Raw genomic sequence first — 22,460 nt, 5'->3', positions numbered from 1 at the left:
TCATGTCCTGATTGCTCCTTTGTCAATATCCTTCAATGTTCACAATTCTATTTCCAATTGCCCATTAGATATCTCCATCTGGATACCCCACAGGGACTTCAAACAAAAAAAAAAATGTATATTTTCATGTATTCAAACTCAAAAGATCTAAAACTTGCATATTCTCATGTTCCTTATCTAGATTAATGGTATCCCTCCCCATTTAACAGTCACCCACACTAGAAATGTTGAAGTTGTTCTCAAATGTCTTGCCTAGCCAACCTAACCACCCCTCCTCTCACCCCCAACCACAATGTTCTCTTGATTTTACAACTGATATTTATTTTTACATTAATCTTACTCTTTCCATCTCCTGGTGGAACTATTATAGTAAGCACCTAACTAGTCTCCTAGTCACCACCCTAACTTCCAATTCATCTTCTACATCAGAAGGTATCTTTCAGGGGCGCCTGGGTGGCTCAGTCGTTAAGCGTCTGCCTTCGGCTCAGGGCGTGATCCTGGCGTTCTGGGATCCAGCCCCGCATCAGGCTCCTCTGCTGGGAGCCTGCTTCTTCCTCTCCCACTCCCCCTGCTTGTGTTCCCTCTCTCGCTGGCTGTCTCTCTCTCTCTGTCAAATAAATAAATAAAATCTTAAAAAAAAAAAAAAGAAGGTATCTTTCAAATCATTCCCTTGATTGCAAACTTCCAAGTCTTCCCATTGCCTACATTATGAAGTCCATTCTCTTAACATGGTATTAAGACCCTTCAGTGTCTGGTCCCAAACAATATTCTAACTACTCAGAACCCAGGATCCAGAGCAATTGCTAGGGACTCCTTCCCCATTCTTTCAAGACCTCATTTGCTCTTATTATTGTATCCTTTGACTGACAAAATCCTACTCAACATAATTTTGTAGAAAACACTTTAAGTTTCCATTTATTTTGAGGGATCAGGATTTTTAAGGGAAAAGCAATCATGTTACTTCCTTTCGATGACTTCACATATGTCTTAGGATAAAGTTCAATATCTTTAATTTGCCCTATGAAACCCTCAAGTCAATCTCCCTTTTGTTCCTTACTGTTTCCCACTTAAGATCCTTCCCTCTGCTTGGAACATGTCCACCCCCACTTCCTCTCCCACTCCCACCCCAGTCAGCTTCTACCATTTATTCTTTAGAGCTCAATGCAAATATTGTTTGCCTTGCTTAGAAAGTTTTTGCTAATCTCCACCACTCTAGGTCAGTTTCCCCACCCATAAAGTTTTATAGCACCTTCAAGGTAATTATCACAATTGAAATTAACGACTGTATAATTAACTATCACTTCCATTGAATATAAGCTTCATAGAGCTGGGGTCAGTGTCTGCCATGTTTACTCTTATATTCCAAGTAGCAAGGGGAGTACATTGTCTGCCAAAAGTGCTCAGTAAATATTGAATGACAGAAAGGTAACTACCTAGCAGGTGAGCTATCACCTAACAATTTCTCTTGGGTTCTGTGTCTCAGGACCTATAAGATCATAAGGTTAAAACCTGCAAAAGAGTTTAGGGGTAGCTATGCCTAAAGTGGTTTGTCTAAACTAGAGTATTGGCTCTTCTGGATCTTCTTCAAAATTCTATACTTTCTGTAATTCTGCTCCCAAGCTGTTGGTTTGTTTATATTTCCACTGTTTTCTTTCTCCTGGGATAATATTTTAAACATTTCCTGATTTTTCTACTTTTCTTCTTATACGGAATATATTCAGTAGAGTGACATTTATTTGCCCGAATTACAAATTATTTTACAAATATTTACTGAACACTACTGTAGACCAGGTATAATGAGTCTAGTTGGGGTATCAGAAGACAGTCCATCTTGTATGAATCCCAGGTTTCCGTATTTTAAACTAGAAATGCCCAAATAAAATTTCAGGGCTCATAAATACAAATGCATATGAAACTTTTCACTTATAAGATTTTACATTATACATTGTGAGCCCACCAGAACTTACCACATATCTAGAATAAATATCTCAGCTTTTTTTTTAAAGATTTATTTATTTTGTGAAAGGGGGGGAGGGGCAGCGGGAGATGGAGAGAAAGAATCTCAAGCAGGCTCCATGTTCAGTGCGGAGCCTGATGTGGGGCTCAATCTTATGACCATGAGATCAGGACCTGAGCTGAAACCAAGAGTCAGATGTTCAACTGACTAAGCCACCCAGTCACCCCTAATTTCTCAGTTTTTAAAAATGATCTCTATATAACTCGTAGTTCTCAACTAAAAAGTTTATATAATCAAAATCTTGGCTTAGATAAGTAGCGGGAAATTTTTAAGTAAAAAATAATTTTCATCTTAAAATACTGCTTTGTAATTTCTAGTTAGCTTCCAAATTACATTAATGAAGAAAAAAAAGGAGGATACTAGACCGTAGGACCATGGGGAGTCAAGGTAACCTATATAGTTTCAGGGTTAAAAAAAAAACCCTCAAAATACCACAAAGTCATGTTGTTCTAGTTATCCCATTTGAAGATTTCTGCCACTCTAGTGATTGAAGTATTACATTTTGGCAACAGTTGAATACATAGATAATAAGAAAGAAGATAAAAATGTTAAGTTTTTGCTATCTAAAGTATAATTTTAATTATAATAATGCAATAATTATAATATAAATTATAATCATTATAAATTTGAGGGTAAGAATTATATATTCTATGTCCTCCAGAGCACCTAATGTGAAAAAAACTGAAAAAATATTGATGGCGAGAATGATGAAGAAGAAATAGAGTAGTACGAATCTGTATAAAATTATGCAATAAAGTAAATTTAACGTGGGTGCTTAGGTTTAAAATTTTCAAAACTATACTAAAAAGATCAAGTAATCAGTGATTCTCTGGGCTGCTTAGCACTGTAGTGGTGGTGGCTGCTGTCATATTCTGTGAATTAGAGTATAGTCCTCAGAGGTCCCAAGGCCCTGAGTTTGTCCCATAGTAGAGTAAGCTCTCATAGCCCATAACTCTCAGAGGATTCAGTTTCAGTACTGAAGGTCCGAATGAAACAAAAATTCTGTGGAGCATCTAGAAAATACACCCCTTTCTGGGCAGCTGGGTGGCTCAGTCGGTTAAGCATCTGCCTTCGGCTCAGGTCAGGATCCGGGAGTCCTGGGATTGAGCCCCTCGTCCATCCGGGCTCCCTGTCCCTCTGACCTTCCCCCCTCCACCCCCCGCTCATGCTCTCTCTCCTTCTCTCTCTCTCAAATAAATAAATAAAATCTTTTTAAAAAAATACACCGCTTCCTACCAAGAAATAGACAGCTTGTGTCTACCCAGATCCAGATGTTGAAATCGCATTGCAGAAACTCTGAGAGTGGCCCCAAAGTCTTTACTACCTTGTGTACTGTTTAGAAGTGCAAAAATGTGGATCATGACACTCAGTATCTAGATATGGTGTGAGACAATGGAAAATATATATATTGGTTTCTGCTCCCAGTTCCCGGCAGAGAACTCCTGGAACTCTTGTAATTTCCTAAGTGATAGCACTAGGAGCATCTGTTGTTCTAGTATTTGGTCTTTGACCTCGGTTCCTGACACAGGGCTCCTGAAACCTTTGTAATTTCCTGAGTGACAGGAGCATCTTTTCTTTCAAAGAGACAACTCCAGGGTGCCTGGGTGGCTCAGTCGGTTAAGCGCCTGCCTTCAGCTCAGATCATGATCCCAGGGTCCTGGGATCGAGTCCAGTATCAGGCTCCCTGCTCCTTGGGAATCTGCTTCTCCCTCTGCCCCCCACCCCACGCTTGTGCACTCTTTCTCTCACTCTCTCTCTTTCTCTCCAATAAACGAATAAAATCTTAAAAAAGAGAGAAAGAGAGAGAGAGAACTCCAGATGAGTCCCTGGATGGCTCCTGCATGAGGGCTGGTCACCAGAAAGATCAAGCCATGATTAGAAGCTAGGAATTTTCAGTCCTGCCCCGCATCCTCTTGAGAAGGGAGAAGTGCTGAAAAAGGAGTCAATGATCTATCACATCTATGTGATGAAGCCTCCATAAAGTTCCAAAGTACGGGGTTCAAAGAGCTTCCGGGTTGGTGAGCACATCCACACTGGGAGGGTGACACACCCCAGCTCCAAAGAGACAGGGGCTCCTGACGTTAGGGCCTTCCCAAACCTTGCCCCAAGTCTCTTTTCATCTGGTTGGTTCATCTGTATCCTTTATCATATCCTTTAATAAACTTATGTTTTAAGTAAACATAAATCAGTGTTTCCCTTAGTTCTGTGAGCTACTCTAGCAAATCAATCGAATCAGAAAAGGGATCTGGGGCTGAGTTATAGCCGGTCAGTCAGAAGTACAGCTAACAAACTGCACTTGTGACTGTCATCTGAAACCTAAGGCAGGGGTTACTGGGATCTCTGATCTGTACCTGGTCAGTCAGAAGCACTGGTGATAACCTGGGCTTGCAACCGGCATCTGATGGGGGTTGGGTGCAATCTTGTGGGACTGAGCCCTTTATCTGTGGAATCTGATGCTATCTCCAGGTAGATAGTGTCAGAGTTGACTTAAATTGTAGGACATCCAGCTGGTGTTGGAGAATTGCTTGTCGGCATGGGGAAAAACCTCCACATGTTATTAGGCGTCCAGAAGTGAAGTGCTCTTTTTATTTATTTATTTATTTATTTATTTATTTATTTATTTATTTATTTATTTGACAGAGAGAGAGAGACAGCCAGCGAGAGAGGGAACACAAGCAGGGGGAGTGGGAGAGGAAGAAGCAGGCTCCCAGCGGAGGAGCCCAATGCGGGGCTCAATCCCAGGACTCTAGGATCACGCCCTGAGCCGAAGGCAGACGCTCAACGACTGAGCCACCCAGGCGCCCCCAGAAGTGAAGTGTTCTGTGTGAATAGTAAAGGAGGCTCACAGGTGAAAGACTCATAGTAGGGAAGAACTGTGTTTTAATCTATACAAGAGGGGAAAGACTGAGTTTCTCAAGTCATATGGCAAATGGATAATGTTGGCTTTAGAAGAAATTGTAGGTACCTTCTCCCTACCTTCTCTCCTCTTCCCAGGATTCATCTAATTTACCCTGCCCTTTAGGCCAGGTCAGAACATCCCACTTTATTCTGTCTCCAAGGAGCAGCACTCCCCCATCGTCTACAAGCTCCACAAAAACAGAAGTCATAGCTGACTTAGCATCCAGCATAGTACCTGGCCCAGAGCGAGCACTCACAAACATTTTTTGAATCAAAGGCTAAGAAAATCAACTGGTTCACAGAGCTGGAAACAAGGTTGCCCCTGTCTTGGGATTGCAAGGCTCTTGGGTCTACATAGCTAGAGGTGAACTCTTTATTTCTGTGGTCTGAGCCTAGATGGATCTAAGCAGGTGGCCAACAGCAGTCCTATTCTAGGTACTTGGGCAAACTGCTCCACCTCTCCTTGTGGGCTGATACATACTGGAATGACTTTCTTCTAATTATACTGATGAAACCTGAGATTCTGGTAGGGATTTGAAAAGCAAAGGTTTAGCCTTCTTTGGTTCTAGGCAGTGAAATCTCCCTGGGCTAGGCCCTTCTCCAGGTGCAAATAGCGCCCTAGAATTTTACAAAGTGACAGAGTATCCATTTTTTGGCCAGTGCCCTATGTGTTTAGTATTTCCCCTGGAGCAGAAGGGGCAGCTGGTGGAAGACAAAATTCAGGAATTAGAAACTTTTATCCCAGCCATTTATATTGTTTATATAAAAATATCGATTAGCACCCAACTTTAACAGAAATTAAATATAATGAAAACAGACTTGAGTTCATCAAAACATGGATTTAAGGGGCACCTAGGTGGCTCAGTTGGTTAAGTGTCTGCCTTCAGCTCAGGTCATGATCCTGGAGTCCCGGTATCAAGCCCTGCAGCTGGCTCCCTGCTCAGAGGGGAGTCTGCTTCTCCCTCTGCACCCCCACCCCCATTTGTGCACTCTCTCTCTCTCTCTCTCTCAGATAAATAAATAAAATCTTTTAAAAAAAATAACTGAACAAAATAAAAAAACACATGGCTTTAAGATTCCAGAAAAAAAATCAGTAATATAATTACATAATCAAAATAAGACTATAATATCATAGGCAAAAAGTTATTTTTTGGAGATTATGGTATGAATTATTCCAATTTTGTCTTATTAAGATAAATATTATATATACTTATAAAGCATAGACATTATCATAAAAAACTGTATAATACTTACACCTTCTGCATACTGCAAGTATCGTTTATTAGTTTCCTGTTTACCAAATGTCTCCAAAAACTTTTGACGGTAAGCAAGAACTGTATCAACATGTGTTTTGTATTTTACAGCCAATTCAAGTGCCCTATAATAAGAAACAAAAGAGATTATCAGCATTGCTTATATTAGCCTCCGTACACAGTAGAGTTTTGGGATAAGAGAGTGGGACAAATGGTCTATGTTGGTCCCTCCCCACTCATCCCTTAATATGGAACACCATTCCCTACCTCACCCATCTTGCAAATTCCTACTTATACTTCAAGGTTCAGATCAAACATGATCTCTCCTCCCTGACCAACTTCCTTTGTAGAAATAAATGACCATTTTCTTATCTGTGTTCCACAACATTTTACATATACTATTATTCCTACAGCACTGCTTACAGTATATTATAATGATTACTTATGAGTCTGTCTCTTCCATAACCTATACATTTATTGAAGGGAAATTTGGGTTTCATTTCTCTTTGGTGAGTACTCTGGAGTGTATGTATGGTCAGTGTTCACTGAAAAACTCATTGAAATCATAATAAAATTCAAGTGAATGAACTTCCCCCCAATGTAAGTGGCTTAACTATCTTGACAATTTTTTTAAAATCCATAATTTATTCTGTTCTTGAATTTATTTATCTAAAATCTAGAATTTATTCTGCTCAATATTCAATTAAATACTGATATCTTTTATGTTATAATACAGCAAATTTAAAATATTATAAAATTAAAATTTGTGGATAATAAAAATCTGACAAAATGCCTTTGATTCTTAGAACAAGTGAATTTGATTTGATTTAGAACTTAGAACAAGTGAATTTGATTTGATTTAGAACTTAGAACAAGTGAATTTGATTTGATTTAGAACTTAGAACAAGTGCATTTGATTCTTAGAACAAGTGAATAGTCATTTAAATCTTATAATCCAATTAATATGTATCAATATAACTAAGTTTTTTTTAAGATAGTATTTTATTGAAATAGCAGGCAAGAACTAAATTGCTGAAATCAGTGGTACAACAGCAAAGACATAAAATCTATATATTGATAATTTTGAGGGAAATGAAAAGATAAGTCCTCAGTTGTTGGCCTATTTGTGTCTGTAGGTTTGGACAGCATCTCAGCCCATGATCTTCTGCATAACTCATATTAGCTGAGTCAGAAACAATCCTGTACAGTATAGCTCTCTTACATGGGTCACTGAAATCTTGTTTTTAAGTATGATGTTAAAGCACATTCTTTTTCAAGTTCCCTGGCTTTCTAATATGTCATATGACTCTGAATAGGCCAGTCATGATTTATTTATCAGAGCCAACTATTGTAAATCTGTTCTTTTAGGCAATACTGACTACTGACTAGATTTTTGCAATACGTGACCCTTCAGTAGGAAAATCTGTTTCATTCTTAGCCTGCTTTGGTTTGACCTAAATAGTCACTTTAAAACGTATTTTAGATATGCCATGTGCATTACTTGACAACTGGTAGACAATTGAGAGAAATATTAAAGACAATATAAAAATTATGAATATGTCATGTGTAATACAAATGATAATACCAAAATTCAGCAAAATGATTTCTTATAAACATATTTACATAAACCATATGGCCGACTCCAAGGATCAGTATTTGCTACCCACCACAAACTCCTCACAAAGTTCCCTCATTCCTCTGTGACTTTAAGTCTTTCAGAGAAAAAGAGGATACACAGAAAAGAATGTAGAAGTACTGCAACATAGAGGAACAAAAGTGAAATGCAAGAAGGCAAAAATCCATTCACAGAGTCAAAAAATGAGAAATAGAAGTAAAGGTGCTTTAATCCTTCTAATCCTCTCCCATATTACCCTCTATAGATCCCCAAGGCTCTGACTCCAGTGTAGATGTGAGACTGGAGACTCTGGTGGACCAGCCCTTTGGCACCTGAAATACGTCATTTCCCGTTTTTTTTTTTATGACTGAACATAATTGGGGAAGGAGTTCTTGTTGTGCAAAACCAGAAGTATTCCAAGTACGGAATATGTAAGCATCTATTTTGGTTTGGGACTTTTCAAAAAGAAAATTATCTCCAAAAAGATAACTTGCTATGGAACATCAGTACATTTAATTATGTAGAACGGATAGACTATGATGTCTAATACTGCATTTAGATACTAGATGCTAAGTATTATCTAGATGATAGTCATTATTATTATAAAATATGTATCTATTATCTGATTGAAGAGCAATAGCTGAAGGTAAACATTCAAAGTCTATGTGCTATTTTAAATGTTCTCTAAAAGCATACACTGGGTAAAAAAAGGTTTCTTTATCACACAGAGGAGGGAATTCACTCCAAATTATATAAGGGTTATGGGAACAGCATGTCTCTAGCTTTAAAACGGTTATTTGGCAACCAAACAAATGTGGCATTAGATTATGGGCCTGGAATAAATCCATGTACCCTCTCTGATTTTAAATAGAAGGAAGTTATATAAAAAGATTTTATAACTTCAAAATATGATCTTTTATATAACTTGAATGAAGCAAAATCACTTTACATAACTGGCAGAAGTGGAGAAATTATTTTTTCTTAATACTTACATAAATTACCTCTCTTAACTTCAATTTTTGAGAACAGACTACCACCAAATGTCCAAGGTGAACATCAAACAGATGGCTTGCTTACCCACAACTCTTCAAGGGCTGTAACTTATTAGGTGGCAGGTAATTTTCAAATTCAAGTATGAGTGACAGAACCACAAGCCAGCAAGACTGTGCTTCTCAAATGGAGTAACACATACTAACAAAATGAAATCTGTTCCCTTCTAGAGGACTTAAACCAATACAGAAATTCAGGGATCTTAAAAGCACTGTAATATATTTTTCATCCAATACTTAAATTCCATCTTCCTAGAATTCTAATTAATTAAGGGAGCTGGGCAATGATCATCAAGGACTGCTAATATCAGAAAGAGACAGGCAATCAGTCACTGTGAAAATGTACTGAACACCACCTCTCACTGAGCCTTACCAAAAGAAAAAAAAAGTTAAACCTAAACCTAATCAAGTTTCTAGATTCAACACCAATTTATGGCTAATTCAAGGGGCAAAGGAACATGTCAAATGACACCACAACGATGTAATCAACAAAATCCAGACTATGGGAAACTTTATTGGCCCACTTTCTGCGGTGGGAAAATTACAAGACACATAAGAGGAAAACCTATAGGTTAAAGGAAACTTAAGAACATATCAACCAATCATAATGTACAGAACTTTTTTGGATCCTGAATCAAACAAACCATAAAACAAAACAAGACATTTACGAGACAATCAGAGAAACAAGAACACTGAATAGAATGATTGCTAACTCTTTGAAGTGTGACCATTTGTGGCTAGTACTGTGTGGTAAATAAATAGATTTTTAAAAACCTTGGGATACATACTGAAATATTTACAGAAAAAGTGATCTGATGACTGGGATCTGCTTTTTAAAAAAATGGTAGGGTAGGGGTGGAGAGAGACAAAGATGATGAAAGACATTTCAAACCTGGAAGGAAATATTAGCATGCCAATTTTATAACATAGGAACTTCAGGTGTATGTAAGCCCCATAGCCTTTTTCACCGAGAGACACATACCTGAGGGAAGGAGGGGAGAAACCTAATATGTCATAGAGAAGAGCAGCATGCCACTCTGTTTCAGAAAGCAATGTGACAAAGCCTAATGCAGAGGAGAAGGCTACTACTGACCACTCCTCATTTCAAATCCTATGGTCTTTCTTCCTTAGCATCACAAATCCCTCATGGCTCTACTTCTCTCTGCCGGTCTGACTGCTTCATCCCAATCTTTCAGCAGATTTCTCTTCTTTCACCCACCCAAATGTAGTTGATGTCTTCTCACTCCACACATTTCCCAAGCAATTATGTCCATTCTTCTGGCTTTAATTGCCATCCATTTGCTGATGACTCCCAAATCTACATCCCCAGTTCAAATCTTTCTCACGAGCCCCAGGCTCATTAATCAACTATTATCACATATCTATCTCTTTACAAATATTTCAAATCCAACATGCTTAACACTGAATTCACTATATTCCCTTCCAAATCTGCTAATAGTACCATCATCTATCCAGTTATTGAAATCAGGAATTCAGGAGACATCCTAGACTCTCTTTTCTTCTTCCTTCATACTTCAACTTCTAATCAATCACAAGTTTAGAGAAGGCATAAATCTTCAATGGCAAACTCCTCACAAATAGAAATGTGAATAAATTCTTCTGTGATGTTAGGAAACTATTAAATACAGCGGAAAATGTAATTTACCAAGTCACAGATAGGAGAATACATTAAGATCAGTTGGGTTCTAGAATTGATGAAAAACATTTTTATTACCTTTCCCAGTTATAGAGATTAATATTGATCTGGATTGCTTGATAAACAAGGCCAGCCTGAAGAAGTAGTATTTCAGCCTCCTGTATGTTCCCACTGAACATTAATATGTGAGCCGTTTTTGATTCTTTAGATGGAAGATCTTTTATAGAATTGATGTACTGAACCTTATCAATCTAAAAAAAGGAAAAAATATATAAAAGTGACAGCAATGTAACAAATTATGTTAAGAAAAACCACAAACAGAGAGATAAGTAAACGTTATTTACTTCACCAATTGCCGCGTAGGCTATTTCTGCAGTGGTCATTTCTCTGTTAGCAACTGCCATAGCAGCGAGGCAAGCCCACATGGTCTGCTCCTAAGTGAAATAGGACAGCAATTATTTCAACTACGAGCAGAACTGCCTTAAAACAAGCAGTGATTTAAAATACATTAAAGTTACATTTTAATGAAAAAATTAAACATTGCTGAGCACGGCACTGAAAAAACTACTAATTTATTTAATTAATGACATGGAAATTTCATGTCCATAGTCATGTCTACTATTTTGTTGAAATATATTAATAACATACAAAGAACTTCTTTTGAATAAAATTTCTTGCAAATTTTCATTTCTAATTATCAAAGATTTATTTGTGAACTTCTGACATACTTTTAAGATAATTAAAGGTTATAAACCCTCCAGTCTTTTTGATGAGGTCAAAGAATGTAACTTATAAGGAACCAGAGAAATAGTGAGGTTCCCAGACAATGCTATTATCGCAGATTTCCATCAACAACTCATTGTAAGGGAAAGCATCTAAAAGTCATTTTAAAAGTGTATTCTAAGGGCCGCTAAGCCATGTAAAATTAAAAAGTTCTGTGGTCAAATATGCTTGGAAAAAACTGGATTCAACCAAGCTAGGAAATGCTGATCTAAAGTAGAGGTTCTTAACCTTAGGTGTACAAACCATCTGAGGAATTTAAAAGATATGCCCAGGCTTCATCCCAGATTGAATAAATTAGAATCTCTGTGGGGGTAAAACTTGGGAATCTGACTTTTTAGCAAAAGTTCCAGGGAAGATTTTTACATGTGCCAGTATAGAGAAATTACTCATTTAAATTATAGCTTCTTCAAAAATAAATCATACAGCAATATCTATCTCCTTGTATTGCTTATGTCTTCACTTATCAAAAAGAGACATGATCTCATTTGCAATTTTTCCAGCCCTTAGCTGTTACCATTTCTTATCTTGCACAAAGATATGTGTAAACTGATACATGATATATACATAATTAGAGATCTAAAACGTGAAGTACCTTAACAAAGCGACAAAGTCTTACAGCATCTTCCCATTTTGAACTGCTTACATATTCATGGAGAATAGCAGGATATGGTGATATGCTGATGTGAACCAGTGAGCCATCAGCTCTTCTTATAGTTACTTGATTCCCAACAAAACTCACAATATGGGGATTTTTACTAAATTCACTGTTGGAAAAAAGCAAATTATAATTTATGTTCTGAGCAAAATCTTTCAAGATACTAAATTTGGGGAGTTGACACTTGACACAGATATCAATACTTCAAATCTCCAAAATTCACCCCCAAAAAAGTTAACTCCAGGGAGAATGCATATATTTAAATAAACATTCAAATCCAACTTGCCATACACTTGGAGCAAAATATAAGTTTAATGTGCCAAAATTATTACATATTTGAGAGCTATGCCTAAAAGCATTTGAAATAACCTTTTTTCCGCTAAGTCTTAAGGTAAATTATACAAATGATTAAAAAACTCAGCGTTCACGTTTGAAAGTATAAACCAATAAAAAATGAAGATGTTTCCAAGATTATTTTCTCATAATAAAAGGAGGTGAACTTTAAGAGATTAACTTCTCTTCATTAGTTTAAATACTTTTAAAATGATGCCTCTCTGGTTTTGCTTAAGTTATGAATTGAATATTAAAATGAACTCAAAATAGATTTGAAAGTTAAGCTAAGGTTTGGAGCTAAGAACCTTTGTATTCTTATTTTGTCAAGAGTGAGAGATCTTGTTATTTCTTAGAGAATTTAGAACTATGTATGTATTTTCTGAAGCCTGTAAAATTTAAAAAACTCTTCAGTAATCTTATATATTTTTTCTATCTTTAATATTAATTTAAAAATTAAATTCTGGAGATACATACAGTCCTGTACGATTATAATTAATAAGTTATGATAATCTAAGAAAGAATAAAGGTTGACACATGTTGTATTTCACTGAAAAATCTTAAAAATGTCCATATTAAAATCACTAAACCACATTGAAAAAAACTGCCTGAGTTAAATTAAACAATACTAGGCTTGAAAATTATATTTATATATGGAAAATTATATTCATAGAAGGAACAAATAAATATAATAGTATTATACAACACTTTCAACCTGACCCCAACACTTAAATCTTACTAAGCTAGCTTTAGCTGAGCAATTTCGTTGACTGAGTTGAGTGAAAGGTACCTTGCAGGATTGGAATTAGAGGCAAAAACATGACACTTAAGAGTTATTTATCACAATAAACAATTCCAGTAGTAAAATGTTACCTTGCATCCCTTTCATATAATGTTTTAGGCAAAATGTCTCTGTCCACATAAACCGTATTGGGGTAATACCACACTGTAAATCGAGTATCTTGAAGTCCACAAAGGATATTACATGTGTCACTCCACGCCAAAGTATGCACCATTGTTCCTTATTTTAAAAAGAATGTTAATGTACTATTAGTTCCACTATAATAAGTATTAAAAATACTTTAAAAATCAACTGACATACAAGACCCCTTCTAATTTCTGGTAGGTATGACTCTATTTTCTGATCGTATAATGGTGAAAATATGTGCAAAAACTCATTTAAAAATGTATGAAAATATTTGAGTATTTTACCTAGAACCATTATGTGTTAATTTGTAAGTCTTTCTTCCAATGCTAGTGTAGCTGTAACAGTTAAAGACTTGCTATTTAAGTGGCGTCAAGTAGTTAAGGGTTATAAGACCAAAGCATTATTCACAGATTAATTCAAGCAAGTATGCTATTTAGTATAAATATGACAAAGTAAATCTAAGAAAATTCAAAGTAATCAATTTTAAATGTATAATTATTTTACCAAGTTTGATAATTTGTTCTTCCTTCCCAAATCGTTTCACTGAAGTGATATAGAGATCTCTATTCTTATCAATGAAGGCAATTTTTCTACTATTGGTAAGTCCCTTTTGATCCAGAGCAATTTCCAAAATTTCATTCTAAAATTTAGAAAAATGAAAATACTGGATTAGTTTTAGTGCTTGACATCAGATCATTTAAATTATTTAATTACAAGAACATTTGTTTATTTAAAGATCAATTAAATATCACTCCCTACTTACAATAAAATGTCCCTGTTAACTAATTTTATTTTTTGTAATTTATTTTTTTTTTAAAGATTTATTTATTTATTTGACAGAGAGAGAGACAGCCAGCAAGAGAGGGAGTGGGAGGGGAGAAGCAGGCTCCCAGCGGAGGAGCTTGATGCAGGGCTCGATCCCATAACGCCGAAATCCCGCCCTGAGCCGATGGCAGACACTTAACGACTGAGCTACCCAGACGCCCCTGTTAAGTAATTTTAAACTACTGATATAATTCAAAAGCTAAAGCACAGTTACTTTTTTTTTAATTTACAAGGGAAGGATGCCCTTAAAACACTATAAATAATGTATACTTTTTTGAAACTCTGTAAGCTGGGAAACATTTCTTTTTCTTTTAAGATTTATTTATTTATTTGAGAGAGAGAGTGTGTGCACCTGTGGGGAAGGGGGGATGGGAGAGAATCATCAGGCAGACCCCCCGTTTAGCTTGGAGCCCAACTCAGTTCAATGCGGAGGAGGGGCTCGATCCTACGACCCATGAGATCATGACTTGAGTCAAAATCAAGTCAGATGCTCAGCTCAACCAACTGAGCCACCCAGGTGGCCCAAGCTGAGCAACATTTCTATCTGTCCTACTGTGCTACCTTTAGTAGACAGAGTGAAAGGGTGAGGCAAGTCTGAACATCACAAAAGAGGTCTACTTGAATTAATATGTTCCATAACAAAATTTACTCTAAGTAGAAAGCCTATATTTTAAAGATTTGTAAGAGTAGATTTATGAAAATATCTTATGTTTTTGGAGTTTTAAATTTTATACATTCTTTCACATTCATTTCCTCTGAAACAGGAAACTACCTCGTATTGTAGATACAAGGTACTATACTATACAAGGTACAAGATACTTTACCTTGTAAAGTAAGCATTACTATACTTACTTATAGACAAGAAGACTGAGATGCATAGCCATTAAGTGATTTTGCTCAGAAAAACTGGTAATGAGCATATCTAGAATTTAAAGTCCAGATCCTTTTTTTTTTTTTTTAAGATTTTATTTATTTATTTGAGAGACAGAGAGAGAGAGAGAATGAGCAGGGGGGAGAGGCTGAGGGAGAAGGAGAAGCAGGCTCCCCTCTGAACAAGGAGCCCAATGCAATGTGGGACTCGAGCCTAGGATCCTGGGATCATGACCTGAGCCAAAGGCAGATGCTTAATCGACTGAGCCACGCAGGCATCCCTAAAGTCCAGATTTCTGACTTTAAGATTAGTGCCCTGTCCACATAACAAAGTATTTCTGGCATACTGCATTAATCCACTACACTATTATACTACCTATACTATAAGGAAATGACTTTCCTTATAACTTGGAAATGGTTCAGTGTGGATTAATTTCAACTCAGTCCAGAGGGATTTATTTACTGCTTATTGTCTTAAGGCTTGCTAGAACTTTTTTTTTTCTTAGACTTGCTAGGATTTGTTTTGTTTTTGAAGGTATTACAATAGTACCTTAAATGCCCACCATTTGGGCACAGGTTAAATAAATTCGGATACACTCATAAGATGTTCTACTGTATGGTGGGGGGAAAGAATTGGGAAAGCACTTTATGTACTGATGTAGAAAGATCTCCAGGAATAGTTTATGTGAAAAAAGCAACATAGAGAGTTGTATGTTACATTTTTGTAAAAGAGGGGGAAAGAACATATATCAGTTTTGCTTACATATATGCACTAAAAAATCTCTGGAAGGAAAAAGGAGTTTAATAATGGTAGTTACTTCTTTGGTGGAACAGAACTGTACTGATAAGAAACAGGTGCAGTAGGGAGACTTTTTCCCTCTATACTTTTTTATGGTTTTTCCTTTCTGAACGTTATGAATGTATTTGTTATTCAAATTCAAACTAATAATTACAAAAAGAAGAAAATAAAATATAGAGTAACGCTTCACTAGTGGCATTGAACAATAAAGTTAAAAACATATCTAGACCTGAATATATCTCTTACCAGACTAAATAAAATGTGCTTCTTTGTTTATTTTAATGTTAAAAATCAGAAACCAATAAGCAACTTCAAGATCTTTCTGTACTTCTTTAGCATTTTTTTTTTTCAGTTTAACTACAGTGTTAAAACCTAAAGAAAATGCAGGCTAAGGACAGGTCAATGGGAAAACTGCAAGATATTCAGAAATACAAAACTTTTTTATTTACCGACAGGTGCTAAAAGTTTAATCAAGATAGAACATTTCATTGAAAAGCAGTGAACAGCCTGGATAAAGACATGTAAGTCCGATTCTTTTATCCAATTAATTGGTATATATAGCTATCCATTACAGACCTTACTAGTGCTTAGTCCTCTGACATTTTTACACAAAATACTATATGTAGAATGCACAGTGGTTTAAATATAAAACTAATTTCTAAGGGTGCCTTCTGGCTCATTCAGAAGAGCATGCGACTCTTGATCTTGGGGTCATGAGTTCAAGCCCCATGCTGGGTTATAGAGATTACTTAAAATGAATAAATAAATTAAAACTTAAAAAAATAAAATAAAAATAGAGGATTGAGGCAATTATTGCGATAACCATTAAAAAAACTAAACTAATTTCTGTTTTTTGCCTTAAAAAATGAAACCATTAATTTTAAAAAGGTAGCAAATAAATAGTGGCTATTTACATTAGAAGTAGCTAATGTCCATTACCTTATGAGAAAGAAACTTCCCATCATCTAATGGTTTTCCAGTTGATGCCTCAAAAAGGTAGATTACTTGAAAAAAAGTAAAGCATTAGTTAATATATTATATTAGAATTTTTATTGGTAAACTTCAATGAATTATCATGTCCTGATGAGAAATTATTTAACCCTTTGGACCACGGAGAATCCATCAGCATAGAAGAGCAACAGCATCAAATTCCTACTTACTAATGGGTTCTATTTCTTAAAAAACAGTGGAACTGAATACTTCTTCCTAAAACATATTCCTTAATTAGAATAGTTATTAATAGGTATGGCTTCACTCCTCCATAAGATCTACAATGGCAAGTCCAAATCTAGATGTAATTTATAATTTTCACAAGTCTGATTTTCTTGAACATAATATCAGACAATCATATTTCACAAAAGAAAAATGTGTCAAGTGTGTACCAGGCTATGTGTTATGTACTGTTTCGTTCCCTGGGGTCAGTACACAGTTCCCCGTGGTATAATTAGAAATTTGTCTGGTTTTTGTCCTGGGTTCCTGGCAGGGACCTTCAACAACCCTTGGAATTTCCTGAGTGATTCGGAGTGTCTTAGTTATACTAGTGGGGAGAATCTTGGTGGGCCCCTAGATAGCTTCAGAATGGGAGATGGTCATCAGAAAGCCCAAGCGTATTCAGTTCCCTGACCTCTGGGGATAGGGAGGTTGGGGGATTGGAAACTGAGTTCAATTATGTGGCCAATAATTTAATTAGTCATGCCCATGTAATAAAAATCCTACAAAAACTCAGTGTTGCTTCCTCATTGGTGAACATACTGATACACTGGGAGGATGAAGTGCCCTGATTTCATGAGAGGGCACAGAAGTTCTGTGTTCCTTCCCAGGCCTCACCCTATGTGTATCCTTTATAATAAAAGTATAATTCTAAATTTAGAATTAAATTCTAAAATGAAAATAAGAGATGTGCCAAATACAGATTTTGGACAGTCCCAATTATAGCCTCTAGTCCCAAGGCTCCCACTGAAAGAATATGTTGGAGAAGATCCTGATTCTGGTCAGCCTAAGGTAAAGCGACTATCCTCAGAGCCATTTCCCAAGGAAAAAGTTATGCTAAAAGAAATCATGAAAAAGGCTAAAATAATTAGAGATAGACAGACGCATCAAGGTCCTCATCCCAGCAAGGTGAAAATCTAAGAAATGGGATGAATAAAACAAACATTGATGGGGTAAAAAAAATAGAGGTTGGATGAACCAATGGGAATCCCTGTTGGTCCCCCAACATTGAAGGCCTTTAAATAAATCTGCTTTATTCATCCTAGTTTGGAGGAATTTGGAAAGCTACATGGCAAAATAGCAAAAAGAAACCTCATCTTCAATTGCCTGGGGCTTTGGTTCCCCAATTTAATCAAGAGATGGACTGATGAAAGGGCCAGGGTTTCTTGACTCAACACTCTGTTGGGGACCCAAGGCCTTATGCACCGGAGTCAGTAAAAGGGTCAGGGGGCAGAATAGAGAAGTTTCTAGGACCTTTTGATATGAGAGTCCCATGCAGTATGGTACCAAAACCCATTGGTGAAGTTCTAATGAGGACACAATTAAAGTGAGAGAACAGAGAATTGAAGATGAGGTTTTATGAGTCTTATTTTCATTTTACCTCTTGCAGATTATAATAACCACAGGACTGCATATTTTTCCTTTTTCTTATTATTTTGCATTTTCTTATGCATCAAGTGAGCCAACTTCCCAGGAGATGGATCCATCATCCCAAAATTCCATAGGTAACTTTTACCTCTCACAGCTGATTGCAGCTTAGCTGCTGTCTCATACCGTGGTGATCCTGTTGCCCCTAAGAGTCAGAGGTTCCTCATCCCCTGTTCTTTCATCCTTTCTCTTCCCAAACCACATGTTGGTGTCAGGAAGGGTGAGAGTCACTGGACCAACCCTAATTCATTGAAACATGTGGTTTGCTTCTCCCTCTCCCTCTGCAACCGCTCCCCCCATCCCCCCCGCTCATGCTCTCTGTCTTTCTCTCTGAAATAAATAAATAAACTCTTTTAAAAAAATAAATAAATAAATAAATAGATTGTTAGGATGAAGGGAAGATTGTTGGAGTGTTAGTTTTGGTGATTTTCTTTAAATAATTCCCAAATAACTCCAATCCAAGGTTCATCCCAAATGGAGTAATTTTATATGACCAAACATGCATAAAGCTTACAAAAATGAAAAGACAGAAATAGCACGAAAAGACAATAGTTGCACAGTAGTCAGCAAAAAAATTGAACAATTCATACAGATCATAAAAATGCTGAAATATGTATAACATGATATTTAAATTCTAGAGGATCACACTTCTAGTATATTGATTATTAGCTGTTAGTAAATCTTAGGAATGTTAAGTTTGAGGTCCCTGGCTATATTCACAGAGGAAATAATGTTGTAACAATAAGTTATGCTTTAAAATTGCCAATTTTGCTCAGAAAATGAAAAAGAAAAATACTGTAACTAAAGTTTTAATTAAGCATAACAAATTTAAAATTTTTGGCTTCCATTAAAAAATGTTTTGGGCTTGGCTAAACCCAGTTTTTTCATAGCTATACAAACTAACAACTTTTTTAAAAGATTTTATTTATTATTTTGAGAGAGAGTGCATGTGCGAGAGTGGGGGGGAGGGGCAAAGAGGCAGAGCTCGATCTCATGACCCTGAGAGCATGACCTGAGTCGAAATCAAGAGTCAGACACCTAAGCAACCGAGCCACAGGCACCCCCAAACTAATAACTTTTTTTAAATATAAAAGTGTTCCCTCCTTTTGCTGATGGATATTATAAAGAGATGGAGGTATATGGATGGACTTCTCTACTTCTTTCTATAACTGTAAGTGGCCCTGAACCATGGGAGGCTGGCTCTGTATTTTAGTGTTAGTATGTAGCAAAAACTGGTAGAAAGAGCAACTAAGCAGCTGCGGGCCTCAAAGCTTCGAAACATAAGTGACTGCTCTCTAACTTCTACTCTCCCCATACCCAGACACTTGTTTCAAATAGTCACCCACACTAATATCATAGCATCTATCTGTGCAAGTGTTTGAGAAGGAAGTCAAAAGCACTAGTATCTCCACTACTCAATCAGTCACCTGAACTGGTAGAATACTGTGACTTGGTACAAGAATCCTGTTTATTAAGGAGCTCCCAAATTAGGAAGGAACCACTGGTTTCATATGTGAATGTTCTCCCTTGAAGGAAAATTTCATAGGTTAATGATTCTAAGTACTTCAATTTGTTTTCTACTGTTAGCATATACCTCTATTTAATCATCAGTGAATACCAGTTTCTTTTAAAAGGAACATAAGGAAAATGCTTTCCTGCTCATTTTATATCAGTTTACAATAATAATTTTATTTTGGTCTTTTTGATTTTCTGTTTACAGTAAAACAGAATTGCATGATTATCTTGTTCAACAATCAAAATTTATGTGAGTAAAATAGATAATTTAATGGCAGATAAACCCATATTTCTGAAAACGTTGATAATTCTTTCTAGCTCTAAAATTCTATGAATTATCAAAGACTTAAAAAATAATGAACTATGTTTCAGATGTGAATTAAATACAGAAAAATTCAGAATAAGGTATAGTCAGTTGGAAACATACATGCTTTCTTACAGCTTCGATCTGAAATATGCAGTGTTGAACAAGAACAGTACAGATAACTCATAATGTCACTGGGATTTTTAAATTTAAGTTTGCTGAAGACAAAAATCTGACTTCCAAATTATTATTATCAACAATTATCCACTCATCTTAAATGTGTCCGCTAACTAGATACTATCTTATTTGATTTCTCTTTTTAGCCAGAAAGGAAGGCCTTCAAGAAAACAAAACAATCACCAAATGTCCTCTGTCAGAGAAGGTCTACGGCACGAAGAGTCAGAAGTTCTATTTAGGAAAATTATATTTCTACCACCATGAGACATGATGTTATCTGAAAGTACTGAAAATTAAAAAACGGGACAGTTTTCTAGCTCCTGAATTAGGTCTTTCACAGTATGAACTAACAAAATTAACCATCAGGTCAGATTTTTTTTTTTTTAAGTAATATGTCACAGTGACAAACAAACGTTTAGCAATATGTATTAATAAAGAAAAAAATTATTTAATATTTTTCCACTAGGCTTTAGGGATAACTCACTCTCTCATCTCATTGGCTCTACTTCCTCTCACCCACCTCTGAATATTGCTGTGCTCAGTCTTCGGTCCTCTTCTCTGCCTATACTCACTTCTTAGGCGATCTCATTCAGTGCCATGGCAGCATTTGTACACCAGCGACTCCCAAATTTACATCTCTAGTCCCCAACTCTCTCCTGAGCCCTGGCTTGTCTATGCTATTGTTTACTCTCCATTCCTGGTTGAATGTGCAAGAAGCATTTAACTTACCGTGACCAAAATAGAACTCCGTATGTGGACTTCCTCTAACCTTCCTCCTTCCCCATCTTCCATCTCATTCATCCAGGATAAAAACAGAGGATACTATGCTTGCCTCCTCTCCTTCTCTCATGCCAACAGTCTTACCACGGCCAAGTTTTTATATGATCTGGTTTCTGCTTATCTTTCTCTGTCCTCTCCTTCCACACTCCGCCTAGCTCATGTTGACCAAGCCCCATGGACTTCTGGCAGTTCCTTTTACATGCCAATCATTCCCACCTCAGAACTCTTGCATTTGTTTGTCCTATTGTCATTCCCCTGTCCCACCTGCAGTGTGCTCTATTCCCTCACTCAGCATTTTCTTCACAACACATATCATTAGCTGACTGCTTATTATATATTTATGTTTATTTGTGTGTCTTATTCACTGTTGTATCCTCAACTTCTAGAAAAATACCTGGTACATAGCAAGTACTCAGTATTTATTGGATAAATGTTGCTGTGATAATAGCAATGCCCTAATAAAATGGTGTCTGTACGATGGAATTCCAAAACATCTGACATACTTATATCAATTTATAAATATAATGTGGTCTTTATTTTTATATGAAAATTTTAAATTATTCATAACTTTCTTCTAATTCATTAATTTAAAATATAAACAAATGTAAAAATATTTATAAAAATATAAGTATATATAAGCAAAATAAATAGTACAATGAAGCACAATATTTACTATGTTACCAAATGAAGAAAAAGGGAACATTTTAAAAGACCACTAAATTTAAAAATTAACAAACATTCTTAGGACTCACAAACTTGAACTCAAACCCTCTACTAACAGTTACTATATACATAAAGATTTATTCCTTACCAATAAGCTTTGATGTTGTGACAATCTCTATCAATTGGGTATAATATGACAACTTTAGTTCTTTAATTAATTCACGTGTAGGACAAATTAGGAAGCTCATAATTCATTCACAGAAAGTTAACATATTAATACATGAGAAAATGAAAGTTAATTTAAGGAAATTTTACAGTGTTAACAAATTTCATGAAAACGTGACATGGAAAATTATAAAAATGCACTTACTTTTTTCATCAGCTTTGTCTTTTATTGCTATGGTATCATTACTCAGAGATACAGTCTGTGCATTCAGGATATCTGTTCTCATTCCAGGAAATTTTGGAGAAGAAATGAAGCGGCCTTCATAAGAATATAAATAGATACCACTACCATCTACAAGAAGAAAATGTCTAAAAAAAAAAAAAAGAATAAAAATACATTCTCAAATAGAAGCTTACTATATTTTCATTTTTATATTAGAGAATAGTTTATTCTTTGGAAAAATCTAAATCTAATTTTTTTCTTTTGAAAATTTATGACATTGCAAAAAACAATTCAAACAATAAAGGGAAAGCAAAAGA

The 22,460-nt window shown here is 35.9% G+C and overlaps 2 protein-coding genes across 3 annotated transcripts in view; one reads left to right on the top strand and one right to left on the bottom strand.

Annotated features, from left to right (window-relative positions):
- The window catches only part of CUNH3orf80 (chromosome unknown C3orf80 homolog), a 43,583-nt gene extending 22,930 nt beyond the window's left edge, over window positions 1-20,653 (top strand). Inside the window, exons 2-3 of the transcript XR_008960606.1 lie at window positions 16,135-16,200; window positions 20,459-20,653. The gene's annotated coding sequence lies outside the window, so the exon portion shown is untranslated. The remainder of the gene's footprint in view (window positions 1-16,134; window positions 16,201-20,458) is intronic.
- The window catches only part of IFT80 (intraflagellar transport 80), a 117,308-nt gene that overhangs the window by 4,914 nt on the left and 89,934 nt on the right, over window positions 1-22,460 (bottom strand). For both annotated transcript variants that reach the window (XM_057315862.1, XM_057315861.1), the window contains 8 exons: window positions 22,126-22,289; window positions 16,619-16,683; window positions 13,690-13,825; window positions 13,131-13,278; window positions 11,865-12,036; window positions 10,834-10,923; window positions 10,568-10,740; window positions 6,170-6,293 (listed from right to left, as the gene is read on the bottom strand). In XM_057315862.1, coding sequence (XP_057171845.1) covers window positions 6,170-6,293; window positions 10,568-10,740; window positions 10,834-10,923; window positions 11,865-12,036; window positions 13,131-13,278; window positions 13,690-13,825; window positions 16,619-16,683; window positions 22,126-22,289 — 1,072 coding nt within the window. The remainder of the gene's footprint in view (window positions 1-6,169; window positions 6,294-10,567; window positions 10,741-10,833; window positions 10,924-11,864; window positions 12,037-13,130; window positions 13,279-13,689; window positions 13,826-16,618; window positions 16,684-22,125; window positions 22,290-22,460) is intronic.

This window comes from Ursus arctos, unplaced genomic scaffold, assembly GCF_023065955.2.
Source record: "Ursus arctos isolate Adak ecotype North America unplaced genomic scaffold, UrsArc2.0 scaffold_20, whole genome shotgun sequence".
Classification (NCBI taxonomy): Eukaryota; Metazoa; Chordata; class Mammalia; order Carnivora; family Ursidae; genus Ursus; species Ursus arctos.
This window is presented reverse-complemented; position numbering and strand designations above follow the sequence as displayed.